At 40.5% G+C, this 23,806-nt stretch overlaps 1 protein-coding gene across 1 annotated transcript; it reads right to left on the bottom strand.

Moving 5' to 3' along the window:
• Positions 1 to 498: 498 nt before the first annotated feature.
• LOC134616969 (zinc finger protein 239-like) lies at positions 499 to 21,953 on the bottom strand. Its single transcript, XM_063462104.1, has 5 exons — positions 21,778 to 21,953; positions 18,261 to 18,512; positions 17,374 to 17,589; positions 11,948 to 12,178; positions 499 to 1,758 (listed from the first exon to the last, which is right to left on the bottom strand). The coding sequence occupies exons 1-5, from the start codon at positions 21,938 to 21,940 to the stop codon at positions 857 to 859; spliced, it is 1,764 nt and encodes a 587-aa protein (XP_063318174.1). The 5' UTR covers positions 21,941 to 21,953; the 3' UTR covers positions 499 to 856.
• Between the last annotated feature and the right edge of the window lie 1,853 nt (positions 21,954 to 23,806).

The following is a 23,806-nucleotide window of genomic DNA, read 5'->3' on the forward strand; positions in this document are numbered from 1 at the left end:
TCTCATTTACTGTCTTAGCTGTTTGGTGGTTGTTGAAATTTTGTGAGGTTTCACCTGAGATTCTGGCATTTCGGGCAAAATAAATTTATATTAAAAAATCGATTCAGGATTTTAATGAATCGATTTCACGTTATCCAAGCCAGAATCGATTTTAATCAATAAATCGATTAAAAAAAACCCACCCCTACTTATTACTCAACAAGTCTACTGTTGTTTACAGCGCTGTCGACCGCTGTTTTTTTGTTTCCCTTTTACTTACTTCCAAAAAGAAAGCCTAATTTTTTCTGTTCAATAGACTACTGAACAAATTTAAACTTTTTAAAATTATGCAAAATTGCAAAATGCTTACCTGTGTCTCTAATAAAACCTCTGTAACTTTGCTCTGCTTCATTTCAGCAGTATCAGCTAATGTTCATATGTTGATTAATGGTTTTCATTCATTTTTGATCTACACAGAATATTTTTTTTTTTTTTTTTTTTTTTGTCTGTCCCATTTGTACACAGAATATTTTTAAAGGTCGTCTGCTATAAAATCCCAGGCCAGGAAAATTGCCTTCATGTTTTTCTGTCTTTTATCCTCAATTACTTTGACACAAAGGCATCTGCTGTGATGTTTACACCTTTGATAGGGTCTCGCAAGTGTCAGCTTTCTTTTTATAGATACAAAGATATGGATATGTACTGATACGTGATCAGAATAATAATATTTCTAACTGAGGCAAAATTTCCCAGATTCAAATCGAATCGTGGATCGTATCGATTCTAGAAATCAGTGACAATGCCAAGCTCTATTAATACTACGGATTTTCATGCCTTTAAAACAAGTTGCACTACTAAATGTAAGCTATAAATTTCACTAATTAGGGGATTCTACAACTTTGGACAGTTTGGGCCCTCTCTGTGACTCAGACTTCTCACCTGTGTGAATTCGCATATGTCTCTTCAACTGTATGTTTAGACGAAATCTTTCCCCACATGTGCTACAGGAATATGGCTTCTCACCTGTGTGAATTGTTATGTGGGATTTCAAACTTGATTTTACATTAAATCTTTTCCCACAAGTGCTACAGGAATATTGTTTTTCACCTGCATGATATTCCATGTGAATTTTCAAATGTCCCTTCCTAGTAAATCTTTTCCCACGGGTGCTACAAGGATATGGTTTCTCACCTGTGTGAGTTTTGATGTGTCTAGTCAAGTCTGAAATACAATGAAATCTTTTCCCACAGGTACTACAAATATGTGGCTTCTCACCTGTGTGACTTTGCATGTGTCTATTCACGTGTGACATACAACTAAATCTTTTCCCACAGGTGCCGCAAGAATGTGGTTTCTCACCTTTGTGAATTTGCATATGTCGATTCAAGTTTTTTTTTGTATTAAATTTTTTTCCACAGGTGCCACATAAATGTACTGTCTTGGAATTTTGAACTGACAGGCCTGATACGATTTGCTCCGACTTATTTCTGTCTGATTTATCATCCTTTCTTTCGTCCTGATCTGTGTCAGGAGAGTTGTGAGAAAGGAGCTGGTCACTGCTTGGTCCTGGTTCACTATGGTCACTTTCTTTACAGGCAGGAAATGTTCCAGTCTCCTGCTTTCGTACAAGCGGTTTTCCCTCTTGAGTGGTACTGAGTTTCTCCTGTTCCCCTTTAATCTGCGAAGGATCCTCCTGGTCCAGACTGGAGTTGTTCTTCCGGATACAGACCTGCTGATCTGTGAGCCCTCCCTCATCCTTACAGTAATGTTGTGGTAAATCTGAAGCAACAGATTAAAAAAAAAAGCAAAAAAACCAAACAAAAAACATAGATTTGAGAAATTACAAGGTAACCATTAGCAGGTCTCCACATGGTAAGCAGGTCGCACAGATATACCAATTAAAGGCATGTTGGGGGGACAAGCTGTTTTGCAGAGAACGCTCCTCTTATGTGATCAATTTAAGTTTGGAATGGTACATTCCAGAAAGCAGAATATAAAATCTGTTTAAATCATTTTTTCCATTCCATGCTGCAGAGAAAACATGTAATTCTTTAAACTGCCCAAAGAAAATGAGAATCGATTGGGTGGAAATTTTAAAGTCAAACAATTGTTTTCTTCCTTCCTTCTTCTCATAAATATTACTCTGTTGGAATTTGTGTGATATCAGGTGACTGTTGAGTCTTTGTTTTAATGTGCATGCGTCATCTCAGTAAATATCTAAAACAATTGAACTCTTTTCAAACTCTGACGTTGAATTACAGATATCTCACATCAATTAATATAAACAGATCATCTACAATGAGAAAATAAAGACAATATACAGTGAGGAACATAAGTATTTGAACACCCTGCGATTTTGCAAGTGGCTCCTCCCTGAGTCTGCCAGAGGTTTCTTTGCAAGTACTCCCACTTAGAAATCATGGAGGGGTCTGAAATTCACATTGTAGGTGCATTCCCACTGTGAGAGACAGCATTAAAAAAAAAAAAAATTTAGGAAATCACATTGTATTATTTCTAAAAAAAAAAAATTGTTTGTATTGCACTGCTCCACATAATACATAGACACCCTCTCTAATCTTAAGATTAGGTTCTGGAGTGGCCTAGCCAGTCTCCCGACCTACAGTGGCTTGCAAAAGTATTCGGCCCCCTTGAACTTTTCCACAGTTTGTCACATTACAGTCACAAACATGAATCAATTTTATTGGAATTCCACGTGAAAGACCAATACAAAGTGGTTTACACGTGAGAAGTGGAACAAAAATCATACATGATTCCAAACATTTTTTACAAATAAATAACTGCAAAGTGGGGTGTGCCCTTGAGTCAATACTTTGTAGAACCACCTTTTGCTGCAATTACAGCTGCCAGTCTTTTAGGGTATGCCTCTACCAGCTTTGCACATCTACAGACTGAAATCCTTGCCCATTCTTCTTGGCTAAACAGCTCCAGCTCAGTCAGATTAGATGGACAGCATTTGTGAACAGCAGTTTTCAGATCTTGCCACAGATTCTCGATTGGATTTAGATCTGGACTTTGACTGGGCCATTCTAACACATGGATATGTTTTGTTTTAAACCATTCCATTGTTGCCCTGGCTTTATGTTTAGGGTCGTTGTCCTGCTGGAAGGTGAACCTCCGCCCCAGTCTCAAGTCTTTTGCAGACTCCAAGAGGTTTTCTTCCAAGATTGCCATGTATTTGGCTCCATCCATCTTCCCATCAACTCTGACCAGCTTCCCTGTCCCTGCTGAAGAGAAGCACCCCCAGAGCATGATGCTGCCACCACCATATTTGACAGTGGGGATGGTGTGTTCAGAGTGATGTGCAGTGTTAGTTTTCCGCCACACATAGCGTTTTGCATTTTGACCAAAAAGTTCCATTTTGGTCTCATCTGACCAGAGCACCTTCTTCCACATGTTTGCTGTGTTCCCCACATGTTTGCTGTGGCAAACTGCAAACGGGACTTCTTATGGTTTTCTGTTAACAATGGCTTTCTTCTTGCCACTCTTCCATAAAGGCCAACTTTGTGCAGTGCACGACTAATAGTTGTCCTATGGACAGATTCCCCCACCTGAGCTGTAGATCTCTGCAGCTCATCCAGAGTCACCATGGGCCTCTTGGCTGCATTTCTGATCAGCGCTCTCCTTGTTCGGCCTGTGAGTTTAGGTGGACGGCCTTGTCTTGGTAGGTTCACAGTTGTGCCATACTCCTTCCATTTCTGAATGATCGCTTGAACAGTGCTCCGTGGGATGTTCAAGGCTTGGGAAATCTTTTTGTAGCCTAAGCCTGCTTTAAATTTCTCAATAACTTTATCCCTGACCTGTCTGGTGTGTTCTTTGGACTTCATGGTGGTGTTGCTCCCAATATTCTCTTAGACAACCTCTGAGGTCATCACAGGGCAGTTGTGGAGCTGTTTTACAAAGAAGAATGGGCAAGGATTTCAGTCTGTAGATGTGCAAAGCTGTTAGAGACATACCCTAAAAGACTGGCAGCTGTAATTGCAGCAAAAGGTGGTTCTACAAAGTATTGACTCAGGGGGCTGAATAATTATGCACACCCCACTTTGCAGTTATTTATTTGTAAAAAATGTTTGGAATCATGTATGATTTTCGTTCCACTTCTCACGTGTACACCACTTTGTATTGGTCTTTCACGTGGAATTCCAACAAAATTGATTCATGTTTGTGGCTGTAATGTGACAAACTGTGGAAAAGTTCAAGGGGGCCGAATACTTTTGCAAGCCACTGTAAATCCTCTGGAAGAACCTTTGGAGGGAGCTGAAACTCTGTGTTGCGCAGTGACAGCCCCACAAGCTGACAGATCTAGAGGAGATCTGTGTGGAGACCTGTACAAACCTGGTCAAGAACAACAGGAAGCCTTTGACCTCTGTAATTGCAAACAAAGGCTTCTGTACCAAAGATTAACACTGATTTTCTCAGGAGTTCAAAAACTTATGTGGATGGTATTGGCGCCATGGGTGGCTTCAAGCAATCCACAATCATCCCTGTGCCCAAGAACAACAAGCCCTCATGCCTGAATGGCTACTGAATGGCTAATGGCTACACCTTCATTACCACTGACTTCAGTGGTAATGAAGGTGTTCGAGAGGCTGTTGAAGAACATCGTCTCCTCCTCCAACCCAAACATCACAGTTCCACTTCAGTTTGCCTACCGAGCCAACAAATCCACAGAGGAAGCCATTGCCCATGTCCTGCACACCACTCTCAGCCACTTGGACATGAAACGGGACAATTATGTGAGGTTGCTGTTTGCTGATTACAGTTCAGCATTCAACACAATAGTGTAGACTGTTCACAAAGCTGAGGGACATAGGACTCAACAGCAGTCTGTGTGCATGGGTGTTGGGTTTCCTCACTGGCAGAACTCAGGTGGTGAGTAGATGGTGGGTAAGTGCGTCTCTTGACAGCACGGGAGCGACAGAGGGGGGTGTTCTCTCACCACTGCTCTACTCCCTCTATACTTCAGACTGCATGGCCACCCATGGATCCAATACCATTGTGAAGTTTGCTGACGACATAGTGGTGTTGGGCCCCATTTCCAACAACGATGAGGCGGCCTACATGGATGAAGTGAAGAATCTGGCATCGTGGTGCCAGGATAACCACCTCCAGCTGAAAGTCTGCAAGACCAAGGACCTGGTGGTGAACTTCAGAAGGAGTCAGCACACACTACAAGCCCATTATCATGGGCCTCTATCCCCAAACCATCCGGGTCCTAAATCAGAACATGCCGCGTGCCTATACTATACCACTATCATATTTAACTATCAGTAACTTTCACTCTGATACTTTTTGCTTTCCTCACACCCTAACTGGTTGAAGCAGATGGTGGCTCCTCCCTGAGTCTGCCAGAGGTTTCTTTGCATTAAAGTACCGCTTTTCCTTCCCCCCTTTGCCAACTCCTTGCTAACAGAGTGTTATGGCCCTGGAGGGACCTCCTGTGAATTGACCCTGTGTGGGCGTGTCCTGCCATCTCTCTGGTGTTAGGGGCCACCTTTGTTATACAGATGACTCTAATCAGCAATCAAGAGTATTTAAGGTGAGCTCTGACGCCAGAGAGCCTGGTTGGTTTTTATAACTAGTGAGCTGTGTGTATTAGTGATGGGATTTCCGGCTCTTTTTAGAGAGCCGGCTCTTTCGGCTCGGCTCACTAAAAAGAGCCGGCTCTTTCGGCTCCGAACCGGCTCTTCAGGTTGTTTTGTTGCCTTAATTAATTTATTATTACAATAATATAAAATTATGCACAAAAGGAATTACTAATGTAAAAAAAAAAAGTGGTTTTATTTATATATGTTTATATATAAATATATACAGTGGCCCCTAGAGACAAAACACGTACAAACTCCAAAAAGCACGTACAAACTCTAAAACACATTTCTAGCGTTAACTGAATTTCCAAAACAGAGCTACCTAGATCACTTAAATTACACAATTGAAAGCATATGTGTATTGTTTGTGTATTTATACACAAGCACTCATATATATTCAAATAATTAAAAAGCTTGTGTAGCCTCTAGGTAACAAAAGCTCAACACTGCGCCTAGCATTCTGGAGCACTTCTGTTGTCTTTAGTACATGTTTTGGAGTTTTTACGTGCTTCTGAGGCTACGTCCACACGTACACGGGTATTTTTGAAAACAGAGATTTTCTGTTTTCGTTTTAAAAAATAATCCCGTCCACATGTAAATGCAGAAATGAAGGAAAACGCTGCTAGGAGCATGCCAAAGCAACAGGTGCTGATATATTCCTAAACGTGTAGAAATGTTGGCCAATCAGAAGTCTAGAAGCCTCGGTGGGAAATAGTAAACAAAGACGGGGCGTAGAAGCAGAACCGAGTCGTATGTGTGGAGGGACAGTAACTGTGTGTTTATATGTAAGCATTTAAACACTGCACAGAGTACAATTAACAGTAACAGTATTGTAGAAATTCCTTTCACCGAAACAAAACGTGGCGCACAGTGTGACGTCAAAAAAGGCGCACATCTTTGACGCTGCGTTTTCTCCGTTTTCCTCATCGTAAATGTAAAAATGGAGTTTTCGAAAATATCCACCCTGACAGGCATTTTTAGAAATCTCCGTTTTCAGTGACCGAAAATGCCGTTTACGTGTGGACGAAAGGTGCAAACGCATAGAAAAATCTCCGTTTTCAAAAATACCCGGGTACGTGTGGACATAGCCTGAGTTTTTACGTGCTTCTGAGTTTTTACGTGTTTTGGAGTATGTACGTGCTTCAGGGTTTGTACGTGTTTTGAAGTTTGTACGTGCTGCTTTGTCTCTAGGAGCCACCGTAAATATACTTTTATTTATTCACTCCACATAAAATGTAATAAATAAATCATATAATACAAAAACTAACTAGTCACAGTTCAACTTTTAACTATTTATATTTTCAGCTTTTTCCTTTTAAACAAATTTAAAATGACACAACACAAAACACTGCAAACCACAACACAATTAAATATAAATTAAAATATGAAAAAGAAGATGCATGTTCTCTGTCATATGGGCCTGCATGAATAAACTTTCTGAATCCTTTATCATCTGCAACTGAAAATAGTTGTGGATGATTACTATACCTTTCTAATGTGACATTGTTGTCCCTGGCTCTCTTTTTCTCTCTCCCTCCCGCTCTGTTCCTGTGCTACTGTGACTGTAACTACCACCCCTCCCCCCTCTGCCCAGCGCAAAGCACAAGGCTCGCGTGCAGAGTGAAGTGGAAAAAAAAGTGCAAGAGAGAGGGTGAAAGAAAGAGGGAAAAAAAAAAAACAAACAAACCCACGGCTCGCGATAAGGAGCCGGCTCGCATCGTTCACGTCAAAGATCCGGCTCTAAGAGCCATTTCGTTCGCGAACGACCCATCACTAGTGTGTATGGTGGCTGGTTGCTCCTGCTCGGTGGAGATGAGTGTGTGTTTGACAACTAACCCTTTTTTATATTTTCAGTTTAATGACTAACTCCTGGGTTTTGTTGTTTTCTAAATGTGATAGTGGCTTGTCTCTCTTTTAGTATTATTAATGTTTCTATTCATAGAATCCTGCCTCCTTTTTTCAACCCAGACACCTTTTGTTACTTTCCCTCATCCCCTGGACTTTTTAGGGGAACGTAACATAGGGTGTTGTGTGATTGTTGTGGTTTCTTTCTAATTTTGTAGGGTCTTTACCTTATAGTATAAAGCCCCTTCAGGACACAGTTGTCCCCTTCAGGACAATTAAATAAATAAAGCTGTATTGTTGGGATTATTTCCCTATATAAATAAAACAGAATGGAACAGAGTGAAGGAGGTTATGTTACATAAGCTGAAGAATTATTTATGCACAAATCCTACAACGAGTTGATGAAATAGGATTATAGGAGACTTGTTCTAATACTACCATAAGACCTCACACAAGCAATGAGCGTTTCATGACTCTTAGTGCAATGGAACCCTGTTTGTATATTTTCTTGTCTCCTATGCATTCATAAGGTCAGTACTATTGGGGCAGTTAACACTCTCTTAAAGTCTCTGTGTGTTTTATTGTCTGGCACCTTCTTGTTTTTTTATATTATGGTTTTGTTTAAAAAAAAAACATAATTTAAACAAAACATGTTTGAAGCTCAAGAGTGGTCAGAACATCCACCAAGCTGAGAATTTTTAACATCATGGTCAAACCTATACTTTTCTATAAGTTTGTAAACATGGAGCAGGACAAAGGCAGTGCTCTGTATGTTGCAGACATTCATCAACAGCTGCAGAGGATGCAACAAATCCTCTGTATCTAGTGGCCAGAGAAGATTACAAACTGTGGACAAGAACAAACCAGGAACCAATAGCAATACCAATAAAGAGAAGAAAGTGGTGCTGGATTGGCCACACCCTCAGGAAGTCCACCAATAACATCACTACACAGGCCTTGTGCTGGAATCCAAAGGGACAGAAGAAGAAAGAAAGACCCAGAAACACATGGCAGAAGGACACACTTATAGTGTTGTGTGGTTTGTGAAAAGCTTAGTTTTAGATCGATATTTAATTTTTAAATTGATCGTTGAGCCCTAATGGGGATAATTAGGTTATCCACAAATGTTTCACTGGATATACTCAGTCATAATATACAGGAGCGCCTTCAGAATTTTTTCATACAGGGCTACTGAAAACATTAGGGTGGAACACCAAAAACAGCATTTACAGTTGTTTTTGTGCTGTTGTCAAATAAAGGTTACGTGAAAAGTATTGCAAAAGGACAAAAAGGATAGTTAATTTCCTGTTATTAAATTTGATATTCACTGTAAGTGTGCCTGCATGTGCAGGGGCACAGCACAGGCGAAGGAGTGACAAACAAAGTGACAATATGAATGACAAAAATGTATATGGAGGAATAAATAACAAGTTGATGTTTCAACTTATTGTAGGGTGTCTTCTCCTTCCTTGGGCTCATTTATAACAATTATTTCCAACATGTCTGTGAAGGTTCTCAGTCATCCAGGTCATCATAGTCTAAGGAGCTTGGAAAGAAAAGCGTCTGGACTTCTTTAAGTTGCCTGAAGACGTTTCACCTCTCATCTGAGAAGCTTCCTCAGTTCTAAGGTCAAATGGTGGAGAGTCCCAGATTTAAGTCCTACGGGACTGTCCCCCAAGAGGGTCATGAACCCCTTGTTGATCCTCTAATAGGGCTGCCACAAACAATTATTTTGATAGTCGACTAGTCACCGATTATTTTTGCGATTAGTCGACTAATCAGATCATGCATCCACTGAACGTAAAACGTACAGCTTATTGCAACAGCATACATCTGCTCTTATATAACTATCATTAGCTTAGAGCTTGAAGTGTTTAAGGTATGTGCTAACTAAAATTAAAGACAAGATGATAGTTTATTAAACCTTTAATGAAACTTGCAGATTGTCTCAGTGGCGTTTAATAAACTCAGCCGTCTGCTCCTTGCTATCTAAAATATAACAGGACACTGGAGTAAATTCTCTACCATCTCACATTTCTGTTTAATCAGTTTTCTGTTTGATGGTTATTTAGCTGTAAAAACTATAACTTTAATCTCAGCCAAACCGATTTACTGAGGAACAAATAAAACACTGAAAAAAGCCAAACAATAACTTTTTTAAAGTTATTTAAGTGAGTTATATAGCATGTTTAACCTGAGCTGTAGTGAGCCTTGAACCCCGGCTAGCTATCAAGCTGGTGGGTAACAGAGGTCTCCGAAAACGTCGGAGCACATTTGCAAATATGTGACGTCTTGATAAATCGAGCAGAAATTTGAAGTTTACAAAGCTACATTCTCACTTGAAAATATCTTAAAAGTTTATTTCGTCAGCCAGAAAGAGTAATATTAAAACTAAGTAGCTGCCACCATTGTTGGAAACTGGATTTGGCTGGGCCGCGCTACGAATTCTAGGATATGTTGGGCAGTGTTGGGACTAACGTGTTATTAAGTAACGCGTTACAGTAACTACGTTATTATTGTAGTAACGAGCACGGTAACTAGTTATTATGCCAAAATCAGGAACGCGTTAATCGTTACTGGGATTTAGATAGGCTCGTTATTCGTTACTTCGTGTGGTGGCTGTCGTGGAGCTTCCACAGATTCAGTAACATTAGCAAGTGGTGGAGGCCAGCAGGTGGATGAGGGAAAGGGGACGCAGGAGGAGGAGAGACCTGAGGGGGCCGCCGGTCCAAGTGTCAGGTGAACTGAACTTCAGGTAAGAAGTTATGACCTGCAGTCTATCTGGGTCAGATATAAACCAAGTTTAGGTGGAGTTTATTTTCGTTATGCTGACTTTTTCGTGCTGGGTACTAGCTAGCATGACGGAGTTTCTATACAGCTGGGTGGGTGCTATGATGTTAATGATGTTGAACTTTATTTTGTTCATAAGGTTAATGATTAGAGTTGCCAACCATCCCGTAAAAAACGGAATCCTCTCGTATTCAGAGAAAATATTACGCATTTCGTATTGAGGTGAAAAGGAACGTGATTTGTCCCGTACTTCAGCTACAATGAAAAAGACACAAAGCTAGAGTTAATCCGCGTCTTTACGCTGCAGCTGCCTCTTCTTCTCTCATTCTCTCCTCCTCCCTCTCCTGTTGCTACTTCAATCATGAAACTGATCAATGATCAGCTGATCGGCTTTTCTCTCTTGTTTGTTTATCGCCCACTTTGCGCCAGAAAGAGGAAACCAGCGGATGTCGCGCTAAACAACAGCAGCACGTTTAAGCTTGATCAGCTGTTGTTAGAATTTATTTAAAATTAATTTCTAGTATCAGCTGATGTTTGCTGGAGCCACAGCTGTAAAAGCTGCTGGTCATGATATCAGTTTGGTGATCTGGTGAGAGGGAAACATGAAGATGAAACCAGGAGATGTCCTTACTGAATCATCAGAGCTGAACAGGTTATGGAGAAACAGGTTTACCTTTTGGGTGACATGAATGAGTTGAAGGGAAGTTATGAACTGTTTCTGAGAGACAAATAACACCAGGATCCTTTTTTTTAACATAGCTGACAGCTGGTAACTGTGCAGGGGCGGGTCTAGCAAAGTTTTGCCAGGGGGCCAGGTAGGGCATTAACAGGGAAAGGGGGGCACAAAGAAATACTTTTCTTTCTTATTCTCATTTAAAATGTCTAGCTTTTAAAACAACAAATGATTGATAGATTGTTGCATATATACCATCAAAACAGTGTACATCACTGTCACAACAGCGTTTGTTTTCATTCAAAGGCTTTACGATTTTTCCCATAATGGCGGGCTGGTCTCTAGTCTAGTCTAGCCCTGTATGCAGCTCATCTGCAGTCTGGAGTTACATACATCTTCCTATTCGGAAGGCAGAATTTCCGAGTTCTGAGTACGTCCCAGGCGTGGGATTTCTCTCGTGGAAATATGCACATTATTTTTTCCTTTCTATTGGTAGGTGGCACAGTGCGCTTGTGGCAAGTAAGCAAGCTAGAAGACTGGCAATCTTGCTGGGTATCCAGTTACGGAAGCAACACATTAACAAGAGAATTCTGAGGAAAACCAAAGTTACTTTCCCTAGTAACTAGTTACTTTGAAAGTAACGAGTAACTTTAAGTAACTGAGTTACTTTTGATAGTAACTAGTAATGTAACTAAGTTACTAATTTGAAGTAACTTACCCAACACTGATGATGGGCCACGAAATATACACCCGACCCATCCTTCAAATCTGGGTAAAAGGAGGACACATTTGTAGGACGCATTGGAGTTTCTTTGACATTGGAGAGACCAAGCAACCACTTCATAAATGCATGGCTCTAAAAAGAGCCACCTCGACGGGACAAGACTTGGCTGGGAGGCCAGAAATTTTGGCTCTTAAAATATGTTTCCTTATTGGAGTCGGTCCTTAGATTCTTCATGTACCTCTATAACATATCGCTGAGGTCAGATTAGGACTCAACATGAGTTATATTCAGTTTTGTATTAAGAAATCTACCTATTACAATTTTGCATACCTATTCTGGACAACTTTACTTCAGGGTCCCACATGATGCCTAGTTCCTGCCCAGTCCAGACGATGCCGCCTTTGGTTTCGTGGTTACGTGCAAGCTGCTCTCCTTCCTGATTGGTGTACATTTCCTCCTGTTCCGGGTGTTCTTGGTTGAGACTGGAGTTCCTCTCCTGGCTACAGACCTGCGGGTCATCCAGGTCCTCATTTTCCTTACAATCATGTTGCTGTGGGAGGTCTTGATGGACACAACACACATGAAAAAGGTTACACAGTAAGCGTGTCTCTCAAATATGTGAGCGATATTTAAGGTGCACAAATGTTTCAAATATTATCTCTCATGCGGTTAGCAGCGAGGCAGAATGTCTGCGTAACTTCTGAGCTCCTCAGGGTCGAGCAAATTTCCCCTTAAATTCAAGTTCTTTTTACTACTTCTGTGTTTAAAAAATGCCGGGGGGGGGCAAAGACAAAGAAAAAGAACAAGATACATGAACCAACTGAACAGTATTTTCCAGAAGAGAGAGAGAACAACCATGCTGATATGGCTAACTCAGATAAAGAAAATGGCGAGGGGGCCAAACTTGAATCTTTGCAAGAGGGCATTAAAAATATCAGCCAACAAATCTTTGACCTCCGGACGGAGATGAAAGCTGACTTCAACGCATTCAAAGAAGATTTCAGGCGTTAGTTGAAAGAAGACCTGAATAAATTCAAAGAAGACACAAACCAGCAGCTAAGGGCTAATAAGCTAGCAGTCCAAGAATACGGTGAGAAACTTGAGGAAGCCGAAACACGCGTGGCGAAAAGCTAGAAGACCTTCAGTCTAGATCGAGAAGAAATAACCTGCGAATTTACGGAGTCCCAGAAGGAGAAGAGGGCAGCTCTGTAATAAGCTTTGTTGAAAATGTGATCAGAAGAGAGAGGCTAATGCCTGATGGCACTGACCCACAAATACAACGGGCTCACCGGTCTCTCGGTCCAAAGCCAGGTGCTGATGCCGCTCCCCGTTCCATTGTTGCCCGTTTTCTTCAGTTCAAAACAAAGGAAACAGTCCTCAGAAACGCACGGCAGAAGAAGATCCTCGTCAAAGACAAACCCATCGGTTTCGAACATGACTATACTGCTACGGTAGTATAACAGCACCGTGCATATAGAGAAATGAAAAGCGCACTTAAACAAAAAGGCAAACAATTCCAGTCTCCATTTACAAAACTCCGGATACATTCGGACACAGGCCCTGAGGTGTAACATAGTCCAGGGAGGTGGTACGAGAGATGCAGTGGAGAGGATTTATGATGGAGGAGGGACATGCGAAAGGGGAGGATTTGACTCTACGTCTCTACTAGAGCAACTGGAGCTAATGTCCCCATGGCAACCCGTGACCTGGAGAAGCAACAATGGAGCCATTCAGAGAGTGCACAACAGACTACAAGTGTTCTAGCGCAGAACAACTTAATTTCAGAGAAGGATTTGACTTTATAGATACTCTCTCAGTGTGGGGACAGATAACTTAAACACTCCAAATAGGTATCTGGCTCTCCCGAATAATTATTATGTTCTTTATGGTTCAAGTTGTATATAATCGCTCTACTTTGAGGTGGCCAATAACTTAAGATAGGATGAGTGTGACTCAGAACGGGGTTCTCACTGATTCAAAGAGAGGGCCCTCAATTTTTTGTGAGGCTTTCCCTCTCATCATTGTGTGGGGATGTCCCTTTTACCTCATATTGGGAGTCATACTGCAGTGTTGTTCAAGTTTTGGATTCTACAGTTTTGTTTAATTGTTCACCTATTTGTTCTACCACGGTTTGGTTTAGGTTTTGTTTATGGTGGAGGATCATTTTATTTTATGTTATCATTGTGAAGGGCAAAGCTTTAAATAGTATTTTGACTCTTGTCTGTATATATACACCACACAATAGCCCCAAATCATTCTTTAAAGATCTCTTTGACTTAATCTCAGTGGAGGCAGAGGGAATTTGTATTTGTGCAGGAGACTTCAATGTAATACTGAATTATAATTTGGACACAACTAGTCAAACTAGATACAAAACACATAAACAGACACTTAAACTTGAGGAAACGGTACTAATGGATGTCTGATGACCCTTCAGAAAGGGATTTCACACATTACTCAATTCTGCACTGAGTGCACACCCGGATTTATTATTTTTTAATGCAAAAGTAAGAATGTCACAGATTGTTACACAGTAAAATTGGGGTAGCGGATGTCTCAGATCATAACGCAATTTTTCTGACAATTCAGTTGGAATCACTTCCAAGGAACACGGTTTGGCGCCTTAATGTAGGGCTTTTTGATAATGAATCTATTACATATGATATTAAATAAGAAATAGATACATTCATTAAAGAGAATGACAATGGAGAAGTGAACCCTCTAATTCTTTGGGAATCAATGAAAGCTAAGGAAATAACAACAGAAGAACTGAATAAGGCAATCAGCTGACTGAAAGCCAACAAAACCCTAGGCAGTGATGGGTTCCCTGCGGAATGGTATAAGGTATTTCGGAAGAAACTAGACCCTATCTTCCTAAGAAATCTGAATTGGATAATAAAGAATACCCCCATCATGGAATGGTGCTATTGTGCCTTAATCCCCAAGTAGTAATAAATGGGATGCAGCTCTTGTTAGTTTGGATGCCGAAAAGGTTTTAAACAGGGTTGGGTGGGAATTCTTGTATCAGACTTTAGAAAGATTTGCTTTTGCTCAAGACCCAATAAAATTGATAAGGGCATTATATCACCAACCTGTACCTAGACTTAAACATGGAACAAGGCAGGGATGTGGACTAAGTCCCATACTTTTCGCATTATATATTGAACCTCTGGCTCAAGGAATACGACAAGAGTTAGAAATTAAAGGGGTCTTTAAAGGAAAAAGGGAACATAAAATAGGATTATTTGCAGACTATGTAATATTGTATCTGAGGGACTTGAACACCTCCCTTCCTAAGCTTTTGGAAGTAGCAGCAGAATTTCATGAATGCTCTGGATATAAACTGAATATCGCAAAAACACAAATGATTCACTTCAATTATGTACTGAGTAAAGAAATTAAAGAATGCTTTAATATCAATTGGAAAATTTAAAAAATCAAATATTTGGGAGTCTTCATAACAAGAAGTCCAGATTCATTGTACAGTTCAAATTATTTTCCGATCACAGATGATATTAGCTTCGACTTGTAGAGCTGGTCAACATACCCGTTAGACTTAAGCAGCAGAAGAAATGTGATAAAAATGAATATAATGCCAAGGCTACTGTACATTTTTCAGGCACTGTCGGTTGAAATTCCATCTCAACAGCTTGAGGCCTGGGATAAAATGTTGTCGGGATTCATATGGGGGGGGGGGGGGGGGGGGGGGGGCAAAAAGGGAAGAATACGCTTCTCCGCTCTGCAGTTTCCAAAGGACAAAGGGGGTATGGCTTTGCCTAATTTTAAATTATATTTTCAGGCAGCACAATTACGCCCTTTATGTCTATGGTGTGATAATTCATACACTGCAAAGTAGAAACAGATTGAGACACATGATAGCACGGATTATAATTTCCAAACACTGTTAGGAAAAGATACTTTAACTGACATTGTTAAGTCAAAACTCAATCCCATAACCCAGTTTTCACTTCAAATGTGGTATTCTATCGTCAAACATTTAAAACTGAAAAATGGTCACAAAAAGTTGAGATGGATAGCCTTGGACAATAGTTTTAAACCAGGACAATATGACAAGGCTTTCAAAGAGTGGACTAACAGGGGCCTGACTGCTTTCTGTTTAATTACCAAAAAGGACAAAGGTAGGAGCTTTCAAGAGCTTAAAGACATGTTTGAATTGAAAAAACAGGATTTGTTTCAATATCTATAACTTCAAGACAACTACAATAAAGAGATAGCTGAGGCTGAGATGATTAACCCTTCAATTAAAATGATGTGCAATGCCTACCAACAAAAAACTACCAAACTAGTATCTAAATTATACCTCAAATTGATGAAGAACCAAAGATTTACCTCATTATATGTAAAGACAAAATGTGAACAGGAACTAAAACTATCAATTACAGATGAAATATGGTACCAGATATGTGGTTCACTTCAAACATCTACAAATTCCCTACAGTGGCAGGAATTTAATTGGAAATGCTTTATTAGGTTTTTTATCCCTCCTCACATAAGGAGTAAGCAGGTGGGCATACAGCAGTCTTGTTGGAGTAACTGTGGTGCACAGCAGCTAACCACTCTCACATCTTCTGGTCTTGCTCTAAAAGTTACTCACTCTGGAAAACAGTGGGTGATACTCTACAAAAGGTTTTAGGTTACAAGGTTCCTGAGGACTGTACTGCATTATTTTTAGGAAATATTGATGATAAGTTTAAAAGAGAGGATTTATATTTAACCAAGATTCTTCTCACTGCATCAAGAAAAGCCATTACCAGGCTGTGGCTTAAGCCTGAGACTCCAACCTTCCTTCACTGGACAAACATAATTCAAATTTTTTGTTTTTTTATTAAACAAACAGAAGATGTTAAACCCGGTTTATATTTTACTGTGCTAACAGAAAACATGTCTTCAGTGAGGTAGTATGCTAGACGGTAATACACGCCACGTGTCTTTGGCTACGTTCACACTGCAGGTCTTAATGCTCAATTCCGATTTTTTGATCAAATCCGATTTTTTGTCTGCTTGTTCACACTACAAATAAAATGTGACAGCAAACGCTCTCTAGTGTGAACCCTCAAAGCGGCCCGCATGCGCAAAAGAAGATGTCACATACAACGCGCTCTGTTTAGACCCAGAGCAAATAATATTGTCTGACTGATGGCCCTTAATATAAAGACTTCGGACTTTACGTTTCCCAATTTTTGCTTTAAGTTATTTTGTTATTTACATAATAATGTAGATAACCTAATAATTATCCTTATTGCTGTTTTAGAGGAGCGGTGCTTCAAAGGATAGTTGCAGATTTCTGTCAGAATCTGCAGGTTATACAGTACAAATAAAATGTTCACGTTTCTCCAACGTTGTCTTCCCAACAGTTTCACTAACATCTACACTGGATGGCCAGGAAGCGTTCGCGATGTCTTCTCGGGCGCTTCTCCGGCGCTGATAATTGGCGTCTGACTTGTGTCAGTGACGTAAAAGACGGATTTAATGCAACATGACCGTTCAAACAGCAGTCGCTTTCTAAAACATCGGATATGTATCGGATTCAGTACCACAAACGAAAGTGACCCAGATCGGATTTGAAAATATCGGATTTGTGCCGTTCACACTGTCATACCATGATCGGATATGGGTCGCATAGGGTCAAAAAAAAATCGGATTTGATGCGCTTTCGCCTGCAGTGTGAACGTAGCCTTTGTGATGTCATCACCCGACCTTTTAATATGTAATCTGTATATTACAGTTTTACATACCTACTGTGGTCAGCTTTACTCCAGATTTCCACAACAAATCCACCTCTTCCCCAGTCCACACATTAATGCCGTCAGCCTCCTGCTTCAGTTCAAGCTGCCCTCCTTCCTCAGTGCTGCACATTTCCTCCTGTTCCTCTTTACTCTGTGGAGGCTCTGGGTCCTCCTGGTTGAGACTGGAGCTCCTCTCCTGGTCACAGACCTGCTGATCATCCAGACCTTCATCAACAAAGGGACACAAGAAAAGTGATCATCACACAATGTGAAAAAACAAACAAATAAATGAAAAGTAACATGATCTGAATATTTTAAGAAGGATTTTAAGAGGCAGATAACGAATGCTGTTAATTCTAATCTTTTAATATTTTACTGATAAATATACACTGACTGGTTACTTTATTAGGTACACGTTGCTAGTGTTAGTGATAGATAGTAAGTGATGATTCTGCAATGAATCATCACTTGTTATTAATCACTGGCTCTCTTCCAGAGCATGTGTATGTTTCCGTCTTCCTCTCTCACCCCAACCAAATGTTCCTCAGATACTTTGGTCCATACTGACATGAGAGTTTCAGACAGCTGCTGCATATCTGTCAGCTCCATGTCTGTTATTCAAATCTCATGTTCCACCACATCCCAAAGGTGCTCTATTTTGTTGAGAGCTGGTTACTCTGGAGACCACCCGAGTACAGTGCGGTGTCATTTTTAAGTGTGTGCGGAAAATATCTCAAACACCATCACGCCATCACCTGGTGTGGTAGCCCATTACACTATTCTATTGTTGTAGCCCATCACCTGGCTTTTTGATATGAGTCATACTTGTTTCTGTATTATGAAATCTGTATATTACAGTTTACTGAGCATGAACATGAACATGAAACTGAACATACCAATTCTGGTCAGCTTTACTCCAGGTTTACACAACAAATCCAGCTCTTCCCCGGTCCAGACATGAATGCCTTCAGCCTTCTGCTTCAGTTCAAACTGCTCTCTTTCCTCCCTGCTGCATATTTCCTCCTGTTCCTCTTTGGTCTGTGGAGGCTCTGGGTCCTCCTGGTTGAGACTGGAGCTCCTCTCCTGGTCACAGACCTGCTGATCATCCAGACCTCCGTGTCCAACAAAGGGACACAAGCAAATAGTGACTGTATGTGATGATAAGAAAGATCAAAAAGAATTAAAAGGAAACTGAGAATCAAGCTTATGGTTTCACGGCCTCTTGCATTGTTGCAAATGTTGCCACAGAAACAATCACTCATCCAGGATCTAATTTTTAGATGTGACTGCCAGTGATTATTACACAATGTGAAAAAACAAAAACAAGCAAATGAACAGCAGCATGATCCCAATATGATAATGAAAGATTAAAGTGTTTTATGAAACCAGGTACCACTGTCTGTAAATCATACAGGTGTTTGTGCTGGAAAATGCAAACAGATAAGCAGTCTCTAAAATAGTCAGATCAGCCAGTGCAGCACAATCACCCACACCATGATCAAAGTGATCACCGTAATTGATCGCCTACACGAGCCGAAACGCTAGAGTATTTGAACACGTCTACCAAAGAAAGTTGTCGGTAAGTCTGTTTACACAGATGTAACTTCATACACTTTACTGTGGTGTATTACTATTGTAGATCAATGCATTTATCCACACATTCCAAATGCTTCCAAAGCACTTGCAGGAATTGTCCACATGCCCACCAGTGTGGCCAACTCCTCAGCAAGGAAAATCACTATCCGGTCTTTAAGTGATGACGTGATAAATCCTGCTTCCAGTTTTCCAGATTAACTGGGTTTGGTCGAACAGATGTGTGGTAGACTTGCTTTTCAGGAGCCGCTACCGACAAAACAGCAAAAAAAAAACAAAAAAAACACCAAATATTTCATCTGTGATATTTGTGAGGTTACCTCAAACACACTGCGTCAGCCTTGTTGCTCTTGAACAACAAAATGTTTAAAAATGTCGCGAGTTTACCTGGTAATATTCCCACGCAGGAGGCGATCGCGAAAACAGCAAACAATTAACACCACGCCGATGCTGCTCACGGGACAGCAAGAGTCAACGATTGGGAGAATCTTGTAGTTGTTATCGCTCCCCTCCTACGTTCTATTACTCCGATTTCAGAATCACAACTAAAGCATGCAGTTTACTTTGTGTGCACTCAAATGGAGTCGAGTGAACTAGCTCCACCTGTGGCCAAGTGCCACAGCCTACAGCCAGATTAACTTGTGACACACATCTGCACCTTTCTCCATCGCCACGTTTGAATTTGTTTCGTGCACAATACATTTGGAATTTTCTATTTTGTCTGTTTTTGTGTCTTGCAAATAAACCTTTAAAATACATGAAATGGTATCATGTATTTATTTTTGGCCTACATCAGTAAGAAATGCCAAATTATATACACAAAGTTACATAAATCACCACTCAATCATGATGATTTCAGTATTTCTTCCCATAACAAAGAAATACGTCTTGAACAAATATATGACACATTCATATTTCACCAGTGTTGTAACGTCACATCCTGTAAGCATAGTCTGCCTGTGTCTTTTCTCTGGAAATGAACATTTCCAACCAAGGCTCAGAGGGTTGGGAAGCGCATCTGTAACCGGAAGGTCGCCGGTTCGATCCCCGGGCTCTCTGTCCTGGTCGTTGTGTCCTTGGGCAAGACACTTTACCCTCCCGCCTGCTGGTGTTGGCCAGAGGGGCCGATGGGGCGATATGGTAGCCTCGCTTCTGTCAGTCTGCCCCAGGGCAGCTGTGGCTACAAACTGTAGCTTGCCTCCACCAGTGTGTGAGAGTGAACGAATAGTAGCATTGTAAAGCGCTTTGGGTGCCTTAAAAAGCGCTATATAAATCCAATCCATTATTATTATTTTCAGCCAATATAGGTAATACATCAACATGGCTGGAGAGAGTTGGTAGTTATATGCAATCTGTATAAGTGTGGTTAATATAATAAACATTTGTAAGGAGATGGCAGTTACTGTGAATTTACAGCAGTTACACAGTGATTAGTAATAAACAGAGTCAGTGAGAGTGAGTGCATTTAAGAAAGTGAGTGACTCAGGTGTGTCAGTTGGTTTGTCATCTGTTTTTGAGTGTGGAGGAGAGTTACAAATATCACAGATGAAATATTTGGTGTCTATTTGCCGTTTTGCTGCTCCTGCTCCTGAAAAGCAAGTCATCTGTTCGACCAAAGCCAGTTGATCTGCGACGCCAGTTAATCTGGAACAAGTCTGCATTTAACAAAGCTGTTTTTTTTTGTTTTTGTTTTTGTTTTTTTTAACATTTTTTAATGCTTTGTATCTTGTTCTATTTAATCTCAACAAGCCCCTAAAAGCAGTCAGTGATCACTGTCGGCTTCTCTCGGTCACCTTAAAGTTCGATTTTTAAACCCTTATGATACAACTACACCCCAGCCCATGGCAGGAGTATATTAATGACTAACCTCGTATTGTGGATTGCTTATCTCGGTGGTTCTCCTGACTGACGTTTGGTCCGTTTACAGCATCCTGCCATGCGATTACCCTCACATTAACTTTTATCGAGTGGAAAAACGTCCTCCTGCGTTAGCGTTCTTCCTCCAGCTTTATTGTTAATGTTATGCTAACATAACATAAACATAGGACCGGCAAAAGTAACCCGAAATAGGCACTCTGGTGGCGTTACTTTGTGTGTGTGTGTGTTCCTGTCTAGCTATCTTTGTGAGGACCGAGATCTGCATTCTACTATACTTGTGAGAACCAACAGTCACTTGTGAGGACATACTCACCGGTCCTCACAAGTTTAAAGGCCTTTTTGAGGCTCAAAATGTTGTTTTAGTGTCAGGGTTACAATTAGGTTATGGTTAGGTTTAAGGTAAGGGTTAGGCATTCATTTTAAACGGTTAGGGTAAGGGGCTAGGGAAACCATTATGTCAATGAAGGTCCTCACAAAGACAGCTGAACGGGGTTGTGTGTGTTTATAAGTAGTTTTAAACCTTGTGATCCACAAAACAACAACAACAGTAAAAGAAGAACTGCCTGCGTTACAGTCCGTGCGGGAGCAGCGGCTTCGCTCATGCTCGATTCATTTGCAGTTTGGACGCGTAGGTGGCTCCTGCCCTGATAGCAGCTGGGAGACGACTATCCTCCGCCCGTGTGCGCTTTGGAACGGGCAGCACCCGCTGCTTGTTGCGAAGAGCGATACGCGCATTCATGTCAAAAATCGTCATAAATAAGTCTCCAATAACATCAGAAAAAGTTGCCAGATTTGTCGCTAGTCGCTTTTTAGAAAAAAAAAAAAAAGAAAGTCGCTAAAGGGGTCTGAAAACTCGCCAAATATAGCGACAAAGTCGCTAAGTTGGTGCTGATGTACAGATGAATCACACAATGATCCCGCAACCGCCACAAGTTTACATACCTGTATTGTGTGACTTTATCCCGGGTCTGATATTCAGCAGTCTTAGCTGACTGATCTCCTCCTCATACCGGACGATCGTTTTTGCAAACTCTGAGAAGATTTCTTCTGCAGCAGAAGTTAATCTCTCCTCGATAAACTCTCTCAGATGCTGAACTGTAGACATTATTGCAACAACAACCGATACCACCCAACTAAAGTCTTGAAACATGACCCCTCTTGCAACGCATTCTCATTGGCGTCATTTCCGCTATTCAAACCATCCTACTTTGGCAAAACGTCCTACCTTAAGTAGTTTATGCACGTTTCTGCTGTCACAGAGTAACTCCACCACAAATTCAAGTAGGTATGACGGTTTGCCACTTAACTTTGCTTGTAGCTCATATTCATAAAGTCAGGACGGTTTGCCACTTCATTTTACACATTAAAGTGTATGTTTGTAGGTCACATTCAAAGGTAGCATGGTTTGGCACTCAATTTTACCCCTCAGAGTATGTTTCTAGCTCAGATTAACAATGGTAGGACGATTTGCCACTTAATTTCGTGTTGTGCGCATGGGCAAAAACAACGGGTAGGATGGATTCCCAGAACAGAGAGCCTTGTTTCTTTTTTTTTCCTTTTTCCTTTCTCTCACCTTTCTCGCTTCACGCCGCACGTGAGCCTTGTGTTTGCAGTGAGGTGAGGGGGAAGGAGCGCAAACGCTGCCTTATGTTTGCCGAGCAGAGGGGGGAGGAGCGCAAACACTGCCTTATGTTTGCCGAGTAGAGGGGGGAGGAGCGGTAGTTACACTCGCAGCAGGAACAGAGCAAAAAAATTTATTTAATTTATGCACACATTTACAATCTCTCATTGGGAGACAACATTGGTGCAACAACATCTTGAAATGTTGAGTAAGAAACCAAACGAAAAAGAAGACAAAAAGAAAAAACAAAACAAAAAAAACCCCATATAAATATGTGAAGGCCATTCTTATGACATTTAACAGTTTCCTTTCTGTGAACACTTTAACATACATGTGGCTTACTTGGTACACCAAAACAAAAAACACATTCATTAAAAGGATAGAAACTGGGTCCCATTTTCACATATCAAAGCAGCATCATTACATGAATCCTTTAGTAATTCTAAAGATGACAAAAAAGATTTTAATTCAATCTTCAATGCAGTTAGGAAGGTCTTTTATTTTGCCATTTACTCTTGTGTATGTGGTATTTGCCCATAATTATTACCACTTTGTGGAGCATGGAAAGTTCCTTAGATGGATCACCATTATTGTATAAAACTTGTGTTAGAGTCAGTGGGGTCATCCCATCTATTCTTACACTCAACCAGTCTACCAAATCCTGCCAAAAGTCAGTCGTTACTGAGCAGGAAAAAACAAATGATCAATACTTTCTTCATTTTGTGAACAAAATCCACATGACTCCACCTCAAACCCAAACCTTTTTTTAAGCATTTCAGCTGCTGCGTAATATCCATTAATTATTTTAAATTGCATTTCTTTGACTTTGGGGGGGATAGGCCATTTTAAAAAGTGTGTATATTTGTTCGTTATTTTAACGTTACTCCCTTTTAATTTTGTGTTACTGTTAAAATCGTGAAATAATTCATTTTTAAATATTTTGTTTATGGTTTTATTATTACATTTTTTATCAGTCAAAGGAATCTGATTTAGCTGTAAAGAAGGTAAACTAATTTGTCCCTTAGAGTAATATAAATAGCCTTGTATCAAACTCAGAGGTAAGGGGCCTTACAAACCTTGTCATATTCTCTAAGGGAACACTGAATGTTAAACTTTGCATTAAAAACACCCACTGAGAGAAACTGTCCCTTTTCATCAAGTAAATCTGTTATAAAGATGTTTTTTCATACCACTCTTTAATGAACAATGACTTCCTATTAATTGTAATGGTCCTGTTATTCCACAAGGTGGAGCAATGTGGTGAAAAGTTATGGGCAAAAACCATCTTCCAATAAGACAAGACCTGCTTAATGATATTCTGACAGTTTCACAGGCAACTTCAATATATCA

The sequence above is a fragment of the Pelmatolapia mariae genome, linkage group LG18, assembly GCF_036321145.2.
Source record: "Pelmatolapia mariae isolate MD_Pm_ZW linkage group LG18, Pm_UMD_F_2, whole genome shotgun sequence".
Taxonomy (NCBI): domain Eukaryota; kingdom Metazoa; phylum Chordata; class Actinopteri; order Cichliformes; family Cichlidae; genus Pelmatolapia; species Pelmatolapia mariae.

What these genes read in the sequence shown, in the direction of transcription:
- LOC134616969 (XM_063462104.1), bottom strand. Translation starts at nt 21,940, where the DNA reads ATGTCTACAGTTCAGCATCTGAGAGAGTTTATCGAGGAGAGATTAACT. An exon ending in AGTAAAGCTGACCAGAATTG is followed by an intron (nt 17,590 to 18,260) that starts GTATGTTCAGTT and finishes TTGTTGATGAAG; the next exon opens with GTCTGGATGATCAGCAGGTC. An exon ending in AGTAAAGCTGACCACAGTAG is followed by an intron (nt 12,179 to 17,373) that starts GTATGTAAAACT and finishes GTGTCCATCAAG; the next exon opens with ACCTCCCACAGCAACATGAT.